Here is a 19,958-nt window from a genome sequence, read left to right as displayed (position 1 = left end):
CAGCTATACTAATAATGTATATATAGTTTGTGTGTGTGTATATGTATGTATACTAATAATATATGCATAACTGTATATGTATACATATATATACACACCTATACTGATACATGTGTAGGTATATATGCATACATACACGTAAACACACCTCCTAATAATATATATAGGTGAATAGTATCTGTGTGTGTATACGTATAGGCATACATATAAAAACAGGTATGCATGTATTGCATATGTAGGTATGTATACCACATAGGTATATATGATCGTACCTGCTCTAGACCGACCACCTGGCACACAAACCATGTGGCACTGCTGGATCCCTGCAGTGCTGGAAGTCCTGGGTGGACCCGAGGAAGCCAGGAGGGCTAGTGCAGGCTTTGATTGGCTAACACAGGGTTAGTGAACTTACACTATTCGCCAACCGCTGTGCTGGTGCCTGCAGCACACGAACGTCCGTGGCATGCCACCGCCTTGTGGTCTCGTTGGGGAAGGAAAGCACGTAGGGGATTCTTGGTTTGTGCACCAGCTGCTCTAGTACAAGTTGCATTCGGCATCCATCTATTCCTTCATCCACTCCATTTGTGCCCCAGCAGCCTTCTAAAGGGCACTTGTTCAGTAGTCCCTTTTAGCTGGAAAGGAATTTCTGACGCTTTCCTAGATGAAGGTAGAATTTGAAGCGATTGCATAAAACCAAAATGAGGCAACTGAGGGCGTTTCTCGGAGGCAGAAAGACACCTACCAATGCTCCAGTCCATTTCCTCCACAGCGTGGAAGAAGGTGAAGGAGATGTAAACAGGAGGTGGCGTGACTTCTTGACCCCTCTCAGCAGACCCGCACGGGGACCCCCAAGACCTGTCCACACTCACCAGCCTTGTGGCATTTGTCCCAAGGGCCAAACATCGACAGTGACTTACAAGTCTCGAGCAGCTGTATGTTCTCACCGATTGCACAGAGGAGGTTGTTCTTGAGGGGCTCAGTCAGTTAAGCAGCCGACTTTGGCTCAGGTCATCATCTCACGGTCTGTGGGTTCAAGCCCTGTGTTGGGCTCTATGCTGACAGCTCAGAGCCTGGAGCCTGCTTTGGATTCTGCGTCTCCCTCTCTCTCTGCTCCTCCCCTGTTCATTTTCTCTCTCCCTCCCTCCCTCTGTCTCTCTCTCTCTCTCTCAAAAATAAACACACACACACACACACACACACACACACAAAAAGAAGAGAATTGCTTTCACAGTGACTTGAGACTCTTGATCGGTTTGGGCCGGTTCCTAGAATGTTCCATATAATTTCCAAAACTTTAGTGTTGACAATGGAGTGTTCATTCCAGGAGACCTGTTCTATAGTGGAAGGTGAGCAATATGGCGGAATCCAGAGTTGAATTGGCATTAGACAGAGAATGCCTCAAGGACATAGCACTTCCTTCCGCTGATCTGCGCAGGGTAACCATCAGTCTCTTCACAGGCACGCCGTGGAGACTTCTGCTTCTTTGAGTAAAACGTACAATATTAGGGGCGCCAGGGTGGCTCAGTCAGTTAGGCATCTGACTTTAGCTCAAGTCATGATGTCATGGTTGGTGGGATCAAGCCCTGCATGGGGCTCCGAGCTGGTGATGCAGAGCCTGCTTGGGGTTCTCTCTCTCTCCGTCTCTCTCTGCCCCTTCTCTGCTCTCTATCTCGAAAATTAATAAATACACTTTTAAAAAATGTTTAAAAGTGTAAAATATTAGACATCATCTTGTGGTGCTTTCCGACTTTTCACATGGCATCATAGAGTACTAGTTTGATCCTTACGAGCATGTGGCAAATGTTCTTACGTTGCTCTGAACCTTCTCCTCTCGCAGGAATGCTGAGAAGCCATTCCTGCTGGTCCTGTCGTACCTTCACGTGCACACGGCCCTGTTCTCTTCCAAGGACTTTGCCGGAAAAAGCAAACACGGAGCTTACGGGGACGCCGTGGAGGAAATGGACTGGAGTGTTGGTAGGTGTCTTTCTGCCTTCTTTGCTGTGAGTTTCCACCCTGATGCCTTTATACAGCAAATGTGTTCGTTCTTCCTTCCTTCCTTCCTTCCTTCCTTCCTTCCTTCCTTCCTTCCTTTCATCAAACGAAGGTAATGAAACACTGATTCTGAGATGTAACAAGTGTCTTTGGCCCCAAGTGCATGAATGTGGCTCATCGCCAGGGAAGAACTGGGTGTGTGGGCCAGCGAGCAGAGGTTAATGGAGAAAAAGAACCAAAAAGTTTTAACCTTTCTCTTGACTGTTCCTGTGAACAATCAAATGTGAGCAACACCTCGTCTGCAGCGCAGTTAGATGAGTGCTAGATTTGGGGATGGAGTGGACCGCGGCCGCCCTACGGCCTTGGCTGGCGGCTTGGGGTGGCAGCTACAGGGTCTCCTGGGGATCCTGTCCTCTTGGCTGCATAGTCCGCTGGTTTCCTTTTTAGGGCCCATGTTCCTCTCGCCGCCTCTCTGAGGATGCAAACGTTGCCTTGTTGTTTCTGTTCCTTCTCCTTCTTCTTAAAGTTACTCGATTCCTGAGAAACCTACCATTTTTTCTAGAGGTGCTGGCAAGACTTACTTGAAACAACATATCGTCCACGTCTACGGGAGATGGTCATGAGCCTGCTTTCTTTCATTTTCTCTGGTACAGCTGAGCAATCTCGGGTCTGTTCTCTAGTGTCTAGGGGAAGCAAAGGAATGGAAAAGCAGTGGGCCCTGAACGCGTCACTCAGATCCTGTCTTTTCTGGTGACATTGTCTTTTGTGTTGACATTGCACAATCCTTACGGACAAAATGGGACAAAATTGTCCAAATGTCACCAGTCAGCAGGTTGCTTAGGATTTTCATGTGTTTGTTTTCTTGTCCTTTTTTCGCCCTCTCTCATTCTTCCTCCTTTTCTTTTTTTGCACTGAATTGGTAGTTTTTAACTTTTTCAACTAGATCTTTTGGAAATGCTGTAACATGGCCACAGAGTGGTTTTTGGGTTTTTTTGGTTGATTTGTTTTAGGCAGCAAATTGAACGTGATGATGGTTGCCTACTGTGGTGATTACAAGAACAGTTTTGTTTTGTTAAATCTTGGTGCGCTGTCTTAAGAAACCAGAGGACTGGACCCTTATTCTAGCTTCCAGCTCTGTGTTTACTGTCTCTGTGAACTTGGGAAACATCTTGAATCTCTAGGCTTCATGGCTATCATCTTAACATGAAGAATTCAGACGAGGCAGGTCCTCACTGTGTGTCTTCTCTGTGGATCTGTGTGTCTGCAAACTAACAGAAAGGGGGACGTATGATAATTACCGGGATACTGGAAACCAAAACATTCCCCGTCACAAGACGTGTGAGACAAATCCATCGCAGTGGGCCTTTTCCATACGCCAGGACAAGCCTGCCTCTTTTCTCGTTTGCTTCTTTAAATGTTGCATGTAAATCCGTTTATATTTTCCACTTCTTGGTAGTGCGAATTGGTAGAATGTTTTATCTCGTTGATGAGCATTAGGTTTCAAATAACAGGTTGCTTATGGGACTCTAAGACATTTGCTGGCTAAGCCAGCAGGCTTGTGCTGGTATCGTGAAACGTACTTTTATTTAATTATAATCCCACATATGTGTACCCTGACCCATCACAAAGTCTGACGTTGAGTGTTGCATGTAGAATGGTTCCGTCTAGAACCCGGTTCCGTCTTGAACGAAACGGGGAGTATTTTTCAGTCTTTGAGATCTACGTTCGGACCTGACGTCACATTTGCAGACGATCTTGTTTCTTTTGCCGAAACATGAAATCCTCCCCGTGAGCCATGACATTAGTTGCTCGGGATGTGTTTGCTGTCTTACAAATCCGGTACCTCTGAGTGTTTCGATGAGCATTCCCACTTTCCAAGAAGAGCCTTTCCCTACGACACCACAGGACTGCAACATTCTCAATAATTGTGTAATAAAATGGGGACGTCTCCTTAAAAATGATGCGTCCTGCACAAAAGGCACCTGAGATAGCAGTGGGTAAGTGAAGAGGGCACATCTCCATCATTCCGAGCATTTCTTTCAAAATTGGTGGAGGCCGCCTAATTCCATGGAGGATAGCTTTCTCCACCGCGGCCCGTCTGTCCCCGTAAAGGCATATTCAGGGCAAAAGCACCTTTGTTATTTAATTGTGCTCCAAGGCCACTTCCACGCCACATCCGTGTGTCCATTGCCTTATTCTTAGCTGGGTGGTTGCACTGTCGTGCACTGCTTAATCACTGAGGGCAGTGAGCACACAGATCTGGTGTGAGGGCCACAGAAGGGGCCGTGCAGAGCCACAATGTGGGTGCTAGCATCCTGGAACCGTATTACCTCTAAGTAACCCTCAGGGTGGTCAGCGTTCCTCAATAATGCCAGTCACTGGCAGCTCAGCAGGTGCCCCCCAGCTAGCCCTGGCCAGCGCGCGCGTTCCCTCCTGGGTGCTGTGGCCCATCTGGGCGGCAGGGAGCATGGTGTTCATCTGCGTTCTGCAGGTGAGGCCAGTGAGGGGTGCCGATGACTAATACACCTGCCTCAGGTGTATTTTTTTTTATTTTTATTTTTTTTTGGGAGAGAGAGATCACGAGTGGTGGAGGGGCAGAGAGAGAGGCAGACACAGAATCCTAAGCAGGTTCCAGGCTCTGAGCTGCCAACACAGAGCCTGACGTGGGGCTCGAACCCACAAACCGTGAGATCATGACCTGAGCCGAAGTCGGACGCTTCACCGACTGAGCCACCCAAGCACCCCAGGCCTCAGGTGTATTAATTACAGAATTAATAATACGGGATGAGCAGGAACCCGAACGTAGGTGTTCAGCCGGAGCGTGAAGTCTGCAGCCCGGCATCTCCTGCTTTCCCAGTAATGAGAAAGGCTGCTTCATAGCACGGACAAGTCCACACTAAATCACCGGGAAATAGCTCATGCCTTCATCGTGCATGTTTATTGAATGCTGGACTGTGTGCCTGTTCTTTTTTTCTTTTTGAGGGAGGGAGTGTGATAATGATAAGTCCCTTGACATAAGGGAATTTAGGAGCCACTGAGGGATTTAAGATTCTTCCAGGAGATGTTATAATAACACAGAGCACAAAGTCATGAATGACTGTCCCAGTGAAGGAAGATGCAGATAAACCCCCTGATTGTGTGGGGATGGGAAGGGTGCGAAGACGGGCCCAATGGACACAGCCCGCCATATCCCTTCAGCAGGAAACACTGACAACCAAATCCCGTGGACAGTCGGGGCATGATTGCAAAGTGAGATTTTCAATTCCAAGTAATTCTTTTTTTATTTCAACTTTTTAATGTATATTTTTGAGAGAGAGAGAGAGAGAGCAAGGCAGAGAAAGAGAGGGAGACACAGAATTTGAAGCAGGCTCCAAGCTCTCATCTGTCAGTCAGCACAGAGCCCGACGTAGGCTCAAACCTACGAACCATGAGATCATGACCTGAGCTGAAGTCAAATGCTTAACTGACTGAGCCACCTAGGTACCCCCCAAGTAATGTTTTTAGGTTTTTATTTATTTATTTTAAGAGAGAGTGAGCACATGGGGAAGAGGCAGAGAGAGAGAGAGAGACAGAGCGAATCCCAAGCAGATTCCATGCCACCAGTGCAGAGCCCAATGTGGGGCTCGAACTCATGAACCATGAGATCATTATCTGATCCAAAGTGAGATACTCAGCCGAGCCACCCAGGTGCCCCATCAGTCCCAAATAATTCTGAAACAGCAGAGCCTTGAGGAGGAACAAATGGACAAAATCACGGTGTTTTCAAACATGCACTGAGTATTTTGGGGGCATGCCCTTCTAGCTGTTTCTCTTCCCCTGGACATGAAGTGGTATTTACTGGAGATCTATGAATGGGAAGGGGGCACAGAAAGCAGGTGGCAGCATGGAGGTGGTTCCCACTCGTGGTTTCTTATCTGTGACTTGTGCCATCCCAGGCAACACCTTCAGTCTGTCAGGTGGAATTTGCATGCAGTCAGCACTTATTTAGAGCCCCGTGCTATTAATAAAGCCCCAGGAAGGAATCATAAATCAGCACTTGCCCAGGAGTCAACTAGCAAATTCTCTATCCTACAAAGAGAAATGCGAGTCAAGAACAATGAGGTGAACACTAACATAAATGTCTGGTGTCAGATCAAACCTTTCAATTAAAAAGAAAAAAACAAAAAACAAAAAAATGCTACTTTCAAGGGTTGGGATCCAGTGGCTTATGTGGTATTCTTTTCTTTCAAACAAAAACTGTGAAGCTTTTTCTTTAGTAGAAGAAGCACCCCCTGTCATGGTGGCATTGAGAAGTGTTCTGGATCACTCAGCATCTGTGATGTGGTACCCCTAGTGGCTGTGTGTGATACGGCGGTCCTCAGTTTCTCCATCCCTTTCCATCTGTGGGACTGAGCAGCACCACCTTCTGTGGGTGCAGGGACAGAACACACAACCAAACTAATGGGAACATAATGCACAGGTTCATACAAGACCAGCTGAGGGTAGGGTACAGGGTGAATTCCTCTTTTCCATGCCTGACATATAGTTAAACACATGCCGTGCAACACTGATGACCACACATGGAATCCATCTTGAGAAATGGCGAATGAATTGGAAGGTCTCAATTAGTGACAAGAACCTCAAGTAACACAAGAAAAGACTACAAATGAGGGGCCTTGGATGTTGGTCAAAGCCCCTCACACATACAACGTAATTCTAACAAGGGTTTGGCTTATTGGGCATGAGTCTAATAGAGTATCCATTTCAAAATGGACTCTTTCTGGGACTGTTGTGTTAGAAATGCTGTGTGCAGTGAATAACTTCTCGGTTAGTATGTACGTTTGCCTGGGTGAAGGTGCTCTGGTTGGGTTCATGTGGAAGACATCTGCTTCTAGAAGGCTGCAGACCAGGAGCATGGCAAGGGTTCAATAAGTCCTACCTCAAGGTGAAATCACTTATGGGGCCGGCGGGGTGGGGGGAGAGGTCCTATCCAAGGTGCTAAAATTGCAAGTCCTACTTAGTTTTCTCTTGCATACGTAGATAATGGTCCCACCATGGGAGTGGATAAGATTGCTTTGCAAGCATGTTGAAAGCAGTCGAGTAACTTGTGACTCAAGGTTTTCCTGCATTGAAAGCCAAGGTAAAAGTTTAGAAATGAATTTCCACGTTTCTACTTCTCAAAAACTAGCATCACAGAGTCTAAGAAAGCAGTGGCAATATTCTCTTCGTCATTCTTTTGTTCTCTAAGGAATGCAATCTGGGCCATAATGCTGTGTATTTCCTTTGGGATTCAACACATCAGTTTTCTGTCTTGAATTTTTAAAACGCTCCTTTTCTTGATAAGTGGAGCCTCCTCTAAAGCGTGAAAATAATGTGCTCACTTCTGATGCATTCTGAAAATGGAAGGCCAGGTAGAACATTGAAAGGAAGGGAAAAGTAGGAAGAATTCCCCAAAGAAAAACAAAGGATCCCTGAGAATGAGAACAGAGGGTAGGAGAAATGGGGTAATTCAGGGGTAAACAAAACTTCAAAGGACAATCAACTTCTAACCAAGTGAAGATTCACAAGTGCATTTAGCCACTATAAACTTTAGTGTTGTAACAGATTGCTGAGCGAGTGATATTTGAGGAGTCTGAAGTCAGTGGGGTTGGATATTCCTTCAGGAAGCACAAGGGACATGGGCAGAGGGATATACTTATTGGACTGTGTCTGAGCTCTGCTCACAGGGAGAGCAGGAATCAAGTGTTGGCTCAGAGTGTGGAACTGGGTGATTTTCAGGCCAATGTAGAAGCAGGAGGAAAGATCATTGAATTGACCGATGATTAAATTTTGCCAGGGAGGATCATAAAAGACATTTCAGCATTGGATATTGGTGCAATAGCAAGAGAATGACCCAAGTGTCAGACCGCAGCATGGGAATGAGGAGTGTGGGGGTGGGGGGCTGGTGGCTTAGAAGTCTATGGATTGTAGGTCGAAACAACATGGTAGGGAAGGTGTTGGAGGCCTTAGAGGAGGTAAAGTGTTTACATGGAAGAGGTAGAACCATTCTAACCATTCTGGGCATGCATAGAGGTGTGGCTTGCTTTTAGGCGAATGGATAAAGGACTAGAAGTCAGTCTCCTTGTGTTGAGTACATCAAGGCACTGGAAAGCCAGGGCCTTTAGCTGGCTCTTTCCTTGTGACTGCACAAGCACCAAAGACACCAGGTTCAGCTCTCCCCTGATTGGGATGGTTGGTTAGCTTCACACACTTTCAGGATGGAGGTTTATGGCGAGGCGGGAACACTGGATGAATACTGGTGTATTTTACAGGGAGCAGTGCAGAGCCATTATGGACCACACATTCATTAGCTGCACTTTCAGTTTTCTTAAACAAACAGTCAGTGGAGACTCAAAAGTTATTTAAGGGGTTGGTCACCAGCGCCAAGTTCCAGGTTTCCAGCAGGTTTCATGGAGTAAGGGAGGTGTTCTATACACAGTAAAGCAAGCTGGCTTCCATCTCTGTACGGCAGAGCCCCATCTGTCAGCTCCTTGCCACGAAGGCAGTATTAAGAGGAAAATGCTCATAGCACAAGACTCATTGTCATCTTGTACCTACAGTGCACATCACAGTGAACTGTGCTGGGGACAGTTCCTACTCGGAGGCAGTGGGAAGCAGAATGTGGAAGCATTTAGGTATAAAATTCCTAAGCTTCTCAAACAGAGCAAGTGCACCCTTCAGCCTTGCGCAGCCAAGGTTGGATGTGGTGCGAATTCTTAAACGTGTTTTTAATTTGCATTGTATTTAAAACTGAGCACTGTAGAGTTTCCATAAAAGTAAATAAATGAAGCTAGGTGGCACTGGCTCCAGAAGAGACAGAGTGGTGGAGGAGAACAGGAAGCCCAGAAAGAGACTCTCATGTAAATGTAGATGTGGCCTTTCAAGGCAGACAGCTAAAAATAGACGATGCGTTAATTGCAATAGGATGCTTAAACTTTGGGAGACATTCTAATTACTGGTCCCTGGCACTGTGGTGTTTTGCATGCACTTAAAAGAGACGATGATGCTGGAAGTGATGGTGATGACGATGGTGGTGATGGTGATGATGGTGGTGGTGATGTTGATGGTGATACAGGTGATGAAGAGTAACGAAAAAGATGAGGGTGATGGTGATGATGCTGTTAGTGAAGAAAAATGATCACCAAGAAGAAGAAGACGACAAAAATAACAAAGACGAAGCAAACAGGGAAAAAGTGATGATGGTCCAGGTAAATAAGACAGTTTTTCAGGGAGCTGCAGTTTAGGAAAGGAAAGTAACTTACCTGAGGTTACAGAGATGGTGTATGACACCAAGAAGGTTAATCTGCTTGTGTGCTATGCTGCTGTGTCCCATGCGTGCAAGTGAATACCCCTTGCGGTTGAATTTGGAAAAATGACCCGCGAAAGAATGCAAGAGCATATATTGGGCTCTATTTCTCTGATGTATTGTTGAGCAGGTTCTTTCTAAGCTTAAACGCAAAGAAATAAATGCTAAAGGAAAAGATTGCTAGATTTAGCTACATAAAATCTAAAATTTCCTGATGTCAAAAAAGATAACAAACTAAGAATACCAGTGACAAACTAGTGGAAAAGCATATGCAACATCTACATAAAGAGAAAACCTCTGAGGTGTAAAAGGACTTTGTACAAAGAAATTGGTTAAAAGATAAATACCAGAGGAGGGACTTAGCTGTGCCAATGTGTTGTGTCCGCTCACTCTACCCTTGGTGGCATTAAGTGTTATGATTTCTAAAATAATACTATAATAATAATGATAATAACATCCCTCAAACTCTCTGCTAATATGATGAGTGAAAGAGGAAACTTTTAAAATTACATATACCGTATTATATTGAATCCTAAGGAGGGCAGACATTTCTCTTGGCGCTTCTTTTTAATTAAACAAAATCTATCGTCATTTTTCTGGTGGGGTCAGTGCCTTTTCTTAAGCCCCTACTCCAGGGGCGACCTGACGAAGAGCTAAGGCTGCAAGGGGTTTTCCACGTTGCCCCTGCTTAACCGTACCACTCCGTTTACGTACAAAGTGTATTTTAAATATTCAGCCAGCACTTTCTATTTCTGAATCCCAGGGCATCCATGACACAATTATTAAAACTCAACTCAAGCAACAAATTAGATTTTATCTTCACACTGGTGCTTCTCTTCATTGAAAATTCCCTCTTGGAGTTTTCAGAAGACTTTAAGTTGCCTCTGTGTGTGCGTGCGTGCGTGTGTGTGCGTGCGTGTGTGTGCGTGTGTGTGCGTGCGTGTGTGTGTGTGTGTGTGTGTTTACATGAGGTCCTTTTGCACTACATTTGCTTTCAATTTCATCCTAAATAGCACGCATTAAAAAATGCATGAGTTTGTAAAATCTGCTTAATTCAATAACTTCACTATGGATGCTAATTCCCCAAAGGGGATACTGATGTTAAAACAAACAAAAAAGTCTACTAGTTTATCCCAGACTATCCCATGTTGGGTATGTGCTTGGAATGGCACGTTAGCTCTGAATCAGATAAAATATGACTGCCAGTCTTGTCACTGTGAGCCCTTGTTACAGAGATGATCATGAAATAGAGCGTTCAGACAGACAGTATCCTCCCAGGGACTTTTCCACGGGGCCTAGTATCACAACACTTGTGCTTAACGAACAAATTTTTATTCCAGTGGATCTAGCCAGGAGGGGAATAAGGTAGTTTCCCTTACAAACCCACTGTTTACCCGAGTGTGAGATACATAATAAGGTTTTGGAAACTTCAGGAAGACATCTAGGAAATGAGGATAACCCATAAATTGTAAAGGGATGTCTAAAACAGACCTACCCATGTATAATTTTCCTTCCACGGTCGTCAAAGCGATTTAACCGGGAGGCGGTATGAAAAAAATCACGTGTTCAATTTACAAAGGTATATACTCACCTTTAGAACATGGGCAACAGAAATTCGGCCATTTGGAAGCACTTAATGTATACTTTGAAAATACAGGGCTTCCTCAAAATCGTATATGTGGTGTTGCTCCTGGAATATAATTTTATTGACGTTCATACACCTTCCAGGCTTGCAGAAAAAAATGACTTTATGATAAATGAAAATGAAACGTCCTATGCCAAGATTTTCCATTACCGTCACTTTCTGAGATGTGTGGCAGAGGACCGCTTTGTGCGCGATGGTTTGGAGGGCACAGTAGGTGGGAGATGCCACTGAGCAACCTTGAGTCTTTCTTCTTTCTGTGCTTCTACGTTGGGGCATTTTCTGTGCATATTGGGGCCTTTTCTGTCATTGCAGCGTGTATCCTGCATCAGCACGAGCCAGCAGCTGAGTCCTTGGTCCACATAGATCAAGTGCAGAGCTTGGAGGTGCCTGTCCATCAGTGTCTCCATTTTTGCAAGATGCCTTTGCCATATTCTTTTTTTTAATTTGAATGTTGTCCTCATTTTCTGTAATTCTTCTAATGGCCAGAGTAATCTAGAGTCTACAAAACCAAAGAATACAGACACACACAGCAGAAAGGAAGTGCCTTTAGTGACCCCGCCCCTGATGGCCAGCCCGGTTAATGGTTGAGGGTATAAGTTTCACTGTTTATATGTCACCAGTGTGGTGTAATGCGAAGACACCATCCTTATTAAGAGGATTTGACACAAACTCTACACAGTGTCAATGCATTTTTGTCCACGATTGTGTTTTTTGTCCTAAGAATTCCATTTTCTATCCCTTGAGCACTTTTCTATTGGATTGTCCGTCTTCTTCTTATTGATTTGTTTGGGCTCTTTACATATTAAGGACGCTAATAATCTACTTGATGTAGGTTACAAATATTTTTCCGTCTTTTTTTGTTTGTCTTTTCATTTTATTTATAGACTCTTACGTGGTGAATTTCTGTGGTTGGATTCGACAGCCTCTCCTTTGTGACTTTAGGGATTGGCAGTGAGCTTTAAAAAGGTTTTCCCTGCCTCCCGAATTATATGCGTTTGTCTCTTGTGTTCCCTCCAAAGATGTTTATAGTCTCACGTTTTACAGTAAGGTACTCATATGGAAAAGAACACGTGTGTGTGACCATGTGTTGTCATTTGCTCATTATTATGGCTGTCGGTCTTTGGTGGTCCATGCTCTTGGCTAGTGTGGGACTGACCTCTCAGGACTTCAGGAGGATGGGTTGTGGTGCCCAGGGTAGGCAGCAGGTCAGACCCCTTCTGCAAGGTGTGTGTAGAATTCACACTCATGAGGCCCCCGCGGCCACTGTAAGCCAGGTGGGTGTAGTCCGGTGGTCACTTCCCTCGGTGACCACACGAGCTGATTCACCAGGCAAGGTCTGCTCTGTGAGTGGGCAGTGGTGATGGGCTCTCACACCTGTGTTGTCTGCACTGGACTCGGTGCGAAGGCATATTAGGGATGGTGGTGATGGGCCCTTTACTACCTGTTTGTTCCTCCTGCCCAGGGACACAAAGCCTTCAGATCACACAGGGAGGGGCTGTCCGCAAGTGCCCCCAAAGGAGATTCCTGCTCTGCTCCCCGGTATCTTCCCAGGCAGTGAATCAGGAGCAGGTGGCTGATCCCACACAGCATCCTGCCCTCACCTGTGCTCATCCTGAAGGTCCAGATATGCTCCTAGGACCCCACTCTGCTTGGCCTGGGTGGTCTTGAATTACATTTATCCTAGATTAGTTTCACTTCCTTTTTTAAATTTTTTTTTTAACATTTCATTCATTTTTTTGAGAGACGCACAGAGTGCAAGCGGAGACAAGGCAGAAAGAGAGGGAGGTGCCAAATCTGAAGCAGGTTCCAGGCTCTGAGCTCTCAGCACAGAGCCCAACATGGGGCTCGAACTCACGAACTGTGAGGTCATGCCCTGAGCCAAAGTCAGCCACTTAACTGACTGAGCCACCCTAGATTAGTTTCACTTTCAGAGAATCAGGAAAAGGGGTGGGGGGCAGAGACTAGTGTGTGTCCACACTGTTTCCAGCATATTCAACAACCAGTGTTAAACCTATTACTGATTTTTACACTTACAACAGGAAAAAAAAAAATTAGAGATCATTCGACAACATCTCTGCCACATTATTGAATGTGTGATTCAACCAAAAGCACGCAATTCGTGGCCCTGGCCCCGTGTTCCACCTAGTAAGACTGCCCTTGAAAGGCTGTTAGGGACTTGAGCTGTTCTCGGCCATGTAAATTAGAGATGTGGTGTCCAATGTTGGATTCCCGCCCTGGCTGTCCTGCTTTCCTCTGCCCCTTGAGAATGTCCCGTCGCCACACCATTACCACCGCCTCCTGCTGTAATGACATTGAAACTCTGATAATAAGCCTGCACATCTGTACCTTGGGCTACTTTCTCTCTCCGGGTATCCTACATCCATAGTTCCGGGCATCCTGCATCCATAGTAATCCTCATTCAGGACTCCCCACATGAGACTGCATTCCTCCATTTTGCCCATATGGAAACCGAGGCACACGGAAGGGAAGGGGTAGAGGCAGGATTCGGACCCAAGAGCCTGCCTTTATGCCCCAGGCAGTGCTGACTGGGAGAGATGGCCCCATGATATGTGGCTTCTGCATGTTGGGGGCAGCACAGGTGCTGGGGAAGGGGTAGGCTCTGGGGCCAGATTCTTGACATGGCAGCTGCACCCCCCCCCCCAGCACCTGCTGGCTGCCAAGCCTGGGAAAGTTACCAGTCTCACTGGGTGTGTATTTCCTCATCTGTAAAATGGGGTTATACCATTGCCTATCTTGCCAGGAGGTGTTGAAGCATGCGTGGGATACAAATGTGTGCTATTCTTATTATCATGTCAGCACACACACACCTTGCACTGACTCCGTTCTCTCGTTGTGTAGAGATGGGAAGCATGTGGCAATAGATGTCCCAGGGCACAGTTGCGTGTGTTACGTGGGTTTGCTATCTCCCCATGAGAAAATGGAATGAATAGAATCTTTCTTTAGTCTCTGTCCTCTGAGATCACGGGGCCATGTCCGTCTTCCTAGAGTGTGAGAACTGTGTCTCCAACAAGTCTTGTGGAGAGGGAGTTCAGGATGGCTCAGAGTCGGCTGGTTGGTGACCGTGTGTGTTCTGAGGTACTCACTGGGTTCACCCACTGGAGACGCGTCTCTCAATATGGCGGCCGGAGCTCCAGATTGGAGACGGTGATGGCCGAGTGCTCTTCTGCTAAGTTAGGCATATAAACCTTTGTGAAGGAAAGCTTCTTTCTGGCAGGATTCTTTCCATCACTATATTTGCTCCCAATCAGTAGAGGAAAAAAAGTGAAGATAGATGATGAAGTAGCATGTTTTATTAAAACGACTCCTTCTCAGTCCAAAATAGATCTTGTCCCCTCGGTATTCCAAGATAGCAGTGAAGCAAAGAATTTAAATGGGAACAGACCTCTGTCATTTCTGGAGTTAACAGACCTGTGTCATTCTGGAGTGCTTGCTGAACTGAACACATGATGTCATGAGGTTGTAAAACAAACAGTGACATTCACCTACAGATTCCCTTTGGAGTCAGTCATGGCAAAATGTAACTTCTGCCCCTGTTTACGTTTCTGGTGAGTCGAAAATGGTTATCAAAAGAACACTGTTGTCATAATATTTTTTCATTCTGATACAAGACAGTACTTGAGAGAGAAGAAATACGACAAAATTACAACATTTTACCTATTTTAACTTTAATCATGGGAAGGTAAAATTGTCTGTCAGGTACCTTTGTCGTATGGCTGTTTGTTTCCTGCCAAATTTCCTCAGTAACAACCATCTGATAAATGCATTTATGCATCTGAATTTGAGCAGGTAAATATGCCGTACTTTACGAAGAAGGAAAGCTGCAGAAAATGAGCTTCTCTGACAATGTCTGAAGCTTCGAGTACCGACTCTGAGAAAAAACATTCGCTTTGTTTGTACAACTTGACATTTTGGTTTCATTTCATGCTCCCTTGCAGCTAAGCAAAGCGGAGGAAGGAAAGTAAAGGGACATTATGACTTATTTTGAAATGGAGGGAACTACCCTATTTACAAATAGGGTAGATGCTTCCGTCTTAGAAATGCTTTGTCGTGTTCTCCGCAGGGGGCTTTCTGGGAGGGCGTCCCAGCAGGGGGATGCTTCTGTACAAAACACAGCTCTTCTGGAGACTTGCTCTTACGGCACTGGCCACGGAGGGTTGCAGTCTGTTGGATTGGGAGAAGAGAAGGCGAATCCTTGAGCAGAACGCTGTAAACAGACTGAGGACAGCCACAAGCATCGGTGCGTGTGGACAGAATCCAGAGGGGAGAGTATACACTCACATGCATCCGTGTTTGCGTGAGCACACGGACCCCAAACTGCGAGGAACATGGTGTGTATTTCCTTCCACCCCGTCTCACCAAAAGCCAAGGAATCCTGTAGCTAACTGTGGCTCAGACATGACCTCCCTGTGTGCTTCATGGCATGTGCCACACTGGCCGTCCTCAGAATGGCCGTTTCCTGGGGTGGGGTCTTTATTCACCTGGAAGAAAGCTTGCGATCCCTCTGCCGGTCGTAGCTCCACGTTCCTCCCCCCGAAGCACTTCCCGATGAGGACAAGTGCAGTTCATGGCTGCTGGACGGGTCTAGGTGGCACTACAAACAGCAGTCGCCGGTCGGGGCCGGCTCTTCCCAAGCTCACTGTCCGAAATGCCAGTTGCCTGCATCGGGTGTCAGTTTCTCTCTCTGCTCTGAAAGCCAGCATGGGACAGGTGGCAAGGCTTCCCCTTGTTTTAGGAGGAAGGATGACACCCGGGTCTATGACCGTTAAAGCACTGGAGATGAGCCCCTCTGCAAATCTCCCTGGCCCTCTGTGCCATCTGCACGGCAGGGCCAGACATCTGTGCACTTGGGGAGCCTCCTGGCCTTTGAAAGTGGAACCCCCTCCTGCCGCTAGACGTGAGCCCCTCAGACACGTTTATCAGGCTTCATCGCTCAGTGCTTTTCAAGGAGTAAAGGAATGGAATTGCTAACAGAGAGCCAGTATGAGGACTCACACAGGCAAGACACAGGTGGTGCATGGTGAGACACAGGCAAGTTATGGCCGCCGGGCACGTGAGGATACAAGCATTCTTCCCCTGTCCCGTGTAGGTGGCCCTAACGGAGTTATTTCTGTCTGTTCCTCCATGACTCCGTCTGACCCCTTTGCCCACCAGTTGGGCACACTGCATACTTGCTGTGGTCCGTCCTGGGCTCTGCTCTCAACTGCATTCGTATGTTTAATTGTTTATTGTTATTTATTTATTTAAAGTTTACTTTTCTTTATTTTGAGAGAGAGAGGAAGCAGGGGAGGGGCAGAGAGAGAGAGGGGGAGGGGGGAGAGAATCCCAAGCAGGCTCCACACTCTCCGTGCATGTGGAGCTCCAACTCACGGACTGTGAGATCATGACCTGAGCTGAAATCAAGAGTTGGATGCTTAACAGACTGAGCCACCTGGGCGCCCCTCAACTGCATTCACTTTAAATGCTTTGTTCGTACAGATTAATCCGTATCTTCAACAAAGCATTTTTTTTTCTCCATCTACCTATTCTTGTTTTTATATGTATGCTGCAGGCATGCACGTTTGGAAAGCTTAACGTAAATCACAGTATCGGAAAATCCAACGACAGAGCAGCGAGAATAAAGGAAACATAGACATCGTGTGTGTTTCCCTTTCTGTTTGGTTTCTTTGTGAGTTTCCAGGAAAACTGCACATGTGACAAAGTAGTGCATTTTCTGCAGAAAGGGGTTTTTGCATCTGTAGCCTAGAGGTATAAGGACTGCAGAGCAGGGATGGACAAGCTTGGAGGGAAGGCACCGGGGCAGGACCGAGGCGCGTCTGGTGGTCCAAACAAACATTTCGCTGTAATGTGTAGTTGGAGGTGCATTGTGTTCAATATCAACCCTGGTTCTCCAAATTAATTTAGTTTGTAAATCATGAACCTCTGGGCTTTATAAACTCGTAGCCACGTTACCATTTTTGCAAAGCCCAAAGCTTAATTCCACGTTCGTGGGCTTGGACGGATATGATTTTTACCTGGAATTTACATCTCAAATTAAAATGAACCAACTTTAACACCGGCTTATAAATCATTCCCGTCACTAAGATGACACTGTAAGTAATTGAGGAAATCAAGTCCCGATGAATTCCAACAGGATGAATAAAACACATGGTCACGTTTCAATAATGCACATAATGGCAGCAGCCACCAGTGCAAGAATGGGAAACGTTTATTGGGCAGCAGCTAGCCTGTAAAACGGTGTGGTGATTGTCCGGTAACTTACTGAAATATTTTGCGTGCATGAATTCCTTTACTCCCCGAGGCTGCGCTAGCAGGTATTTTTGTCATCTTGTAGTTTACAGGCGGGACAGGGAGGTTCCGAGAGGTGAAGCAGCTTGTGTGGGACTGCCCAGCGACCACACGCCCAGCAGAGCACAAGGGGGTGTCTGTCCTGGCGAATTAAACTCAGACCGTAGACCGGTCTGTCCCCCGCTGGCTGCACACTGTCTACAAGACAAGCCCATGTGGTTTGAGCCACCCAGGTGCTTTCGGCTGCTGTGTTCGAAGATTCCACCAAGGCATGTCTTCTCGAGTTTGCCTTGTATACTGTAAACATGTCTGTGTTCCAAGTTAAACTTCAGACACGGAAAACCGTAGAATATGGATGTGGGTACTAGAGGAGTGTTCTCGGGAGTGTTTCCTCCCCCTTCAGTTAACCATGGAATGCGTTGAATTTTCTACTTAAATATTTCAAGGCACGGAAACAAAACATGTGTTGGGACCCAGGATATAGGGTTAAAGCAGTGCTCAGATAAGTTTCCACTGAATACCAATGTGTGTATTTGAAAGGTGAGGTCAGAATTAGGGGTCAGGAATAGATATGAATACTTGTTGCTTTTTTTCTTTAATTTGTTTAAAGTTTACTTATTCTGAGAGAGAGAGCAGGGTAGGGGCAAAGAGAGAGGGTGACAGAGAATCCCAAGCACGGTCAACACTGCAAGCATGAAGCCCAGTGTGGGGCTTGAAGCCACGAACCATGAGATCATGACCTGAGGGGAAATTATGAGTCGGATGCTTAACCGACCGAGCCGCTCAGGAGCCGGGGAATACCTGTTCCTTTTAAGTCACGGCCCAATTGAGGCTGGTCAGAACGTCACATGGAACGCTCCCCCTGCAAAGATTTCTTTCATCTGCTTGAATTGGTTGAATTAATGAGCCAGATTAAGTGAAGTCATGTATTTAGAGCACGGCGCGTGGTGCCTTCCATGCATCAAGTTCTCAACAAATACTACCTGCTCGTATTATTATTAAGACTTATTATTTCCCAGAGGTATAAAACATCTGTGCTTGGACTGTGCATATGATACCTCCTAATCGATGTGGATTTCCGTTCGGCTGTGGGCGGGTCCCCCGCGGTGGCTGGCTAACTCCAGGGTAAAGCTCCAGCTTTATGGGGAGATCTCAAGCTCTTAGAAGTAGTTCATGGATGAGAAAGAGTCCATGATGAAAAAGTCAACATGAATTCCCTGCATCCTGTGTGTTTTTCCAATGTCGTGATGACTGTTTCCTTTGAGATGGTCCTGTCTGGACCTCAGAGTCTGCAGAAGAGCCTGACCGCCCAGAGCCTGGTAGTACAGATCTCGGGGGAACAGCCAACCTGTCCCTAAGAGCTTGCGATCTCTCTGTAAAGCCAACGCTTCACCCTGTAGTTAGGAAGATGCTACAGGGGACCCGCACACAAGCAAACTGAAGGTCACGTGGATTAGAAGCAAAAGCCAAGAGAGGAGCTTGGTGGGGTGTTAGCCAACGTGCCCAGGAGGGCTGGAATCTGTGCTGTAGGTGCAGGGTGTCCATGAAAGGACGTACAGTGTTCAATTTTGTACCTTCAGTTTCATGGATGATAAAACCCCATGAAAAAAAATAACCTAGTCCTGAAATAAAAGTTGAGTATGGGTGATGTGGTTGAGCATCACAAGTAAGAATTCTGAAAGGTTTCGTTTTGTTGAACGTTGTCCGTTTGCCTCTGGACGTTCTCTGCTCACAGCCCAGGTCACACAGCTCTTTTCACGGTTGGCTTCCCGTGAGGTGTTGCCGGACAAATCCTGGCTGGTATGTTTCTAGAGCTTTCTGTTGGCTTTGATCCAAGGAATGGCCCCAGGGGGATATGGGCAACCTCGGACTCCATGACAAAGCCTGGGTTACCCCCAGGGCAGGTTCAGCCGGTGGCCACTCAGAAGACCAAAGGGTGGCCCCAGAGTTCCTGAACGTCATTTTCTGCCAGACAGTAAAGTCCAGGCAGTAGAATGGATCAAGGGTGGAAGACCATATGTTCGCGGAGCACAACCCTCTCAAAACTGTTCCCTGCCAGCCTCATCACCTGCTGCTCAGTTCGGCCTCCCCCCTGTGATGTGTATGACCCTAGGGAAGCAGTGACCACAGGCACTGGCTTGGGATGGCTTCCTATGACCCACAGGCATGCCAGCTTTGGGTTTCCTCCCACACACGTGTGTGATTCCCTTCAACAGACATGGACACCATTCCGATTATTTCCAGCAAGTGCAATGCCCTGGAATACACACACACACACACACACACACACACACACACGTTATTGTTAACCCAAGAAGATAGCTGAGTCGAGCCGCGAAAACACCCCAGATGGTGAGAGCAGGTGCAGGGGATAAATCACACATTACAAGTGTGATGAGGGCAGAGACGGGTTTAATGGAGGAAATCACAACATTATCATAACAACCAGGTACAGCACAAAATAAGGATGCGTTTCCCGGAAACAATAGGAGCTCAGACAGGAACTCACTAAAGCAAGAAGCGCCAGCAAAGTGAACAAAGGGTCATCTGTAGAAAAGCAACATTGAAAATTGTAGGCTCTTCCGTTTCTTAACTGCCCTAACAATCCTAATTCTGCATTATTATGTTTCTTTTCCATGTGTAAAAATTAGGTGTTGAAACTGTACCCACATCTCATTATCATTGTTGTTT

General features: G+C 46.3%; 1 protein-coding gene across 3 annotated transcripts in view; it reads left to right on the top strand.

Annotated features, from left to right (window-relative positions):
• STS (steroid sulfatase) overlaps positions 1-19,958 on the top strand; it is a 160,356-nt gene that overhangs the window by 94,529 nt on the left and 45,869 nt on the right. For all 3 annotated transcript variants that reach the window (XM_040460157.1, XM_040460156.1, XM_040460158.1), the window contains exon 7: positions 1,838-1,974. In XM_040460157.1, coding sequence (XP_040316091.1) covers positions 1,838-1,974 — 137 coding nt within the window. The remainder of the gene's footprint in view (positions 1-1,837; positions 1,975-19,958) is intronic.

Source organism: Herpailurus yagouaroundi, unplaced genomic scaffold (genome assembly GCF_014898765.1).
Source record: "Herpailurus yagouaroundi ecotype Mexico unplaced genomic scaffold, PumYag 248, whole genome shotgun sequence".
Classification (NCBI taxonomy): Eukaryota; Metazoa; Chordata; class Mammalia; order Carnivora; family Felidae; genus Herpailurus; species Herpailurus yagouaroundi.
Note: the sequence above shows the minus strand (reverse complement) of the source record. Positions and strands in the feature narration are given on the sequence as shown.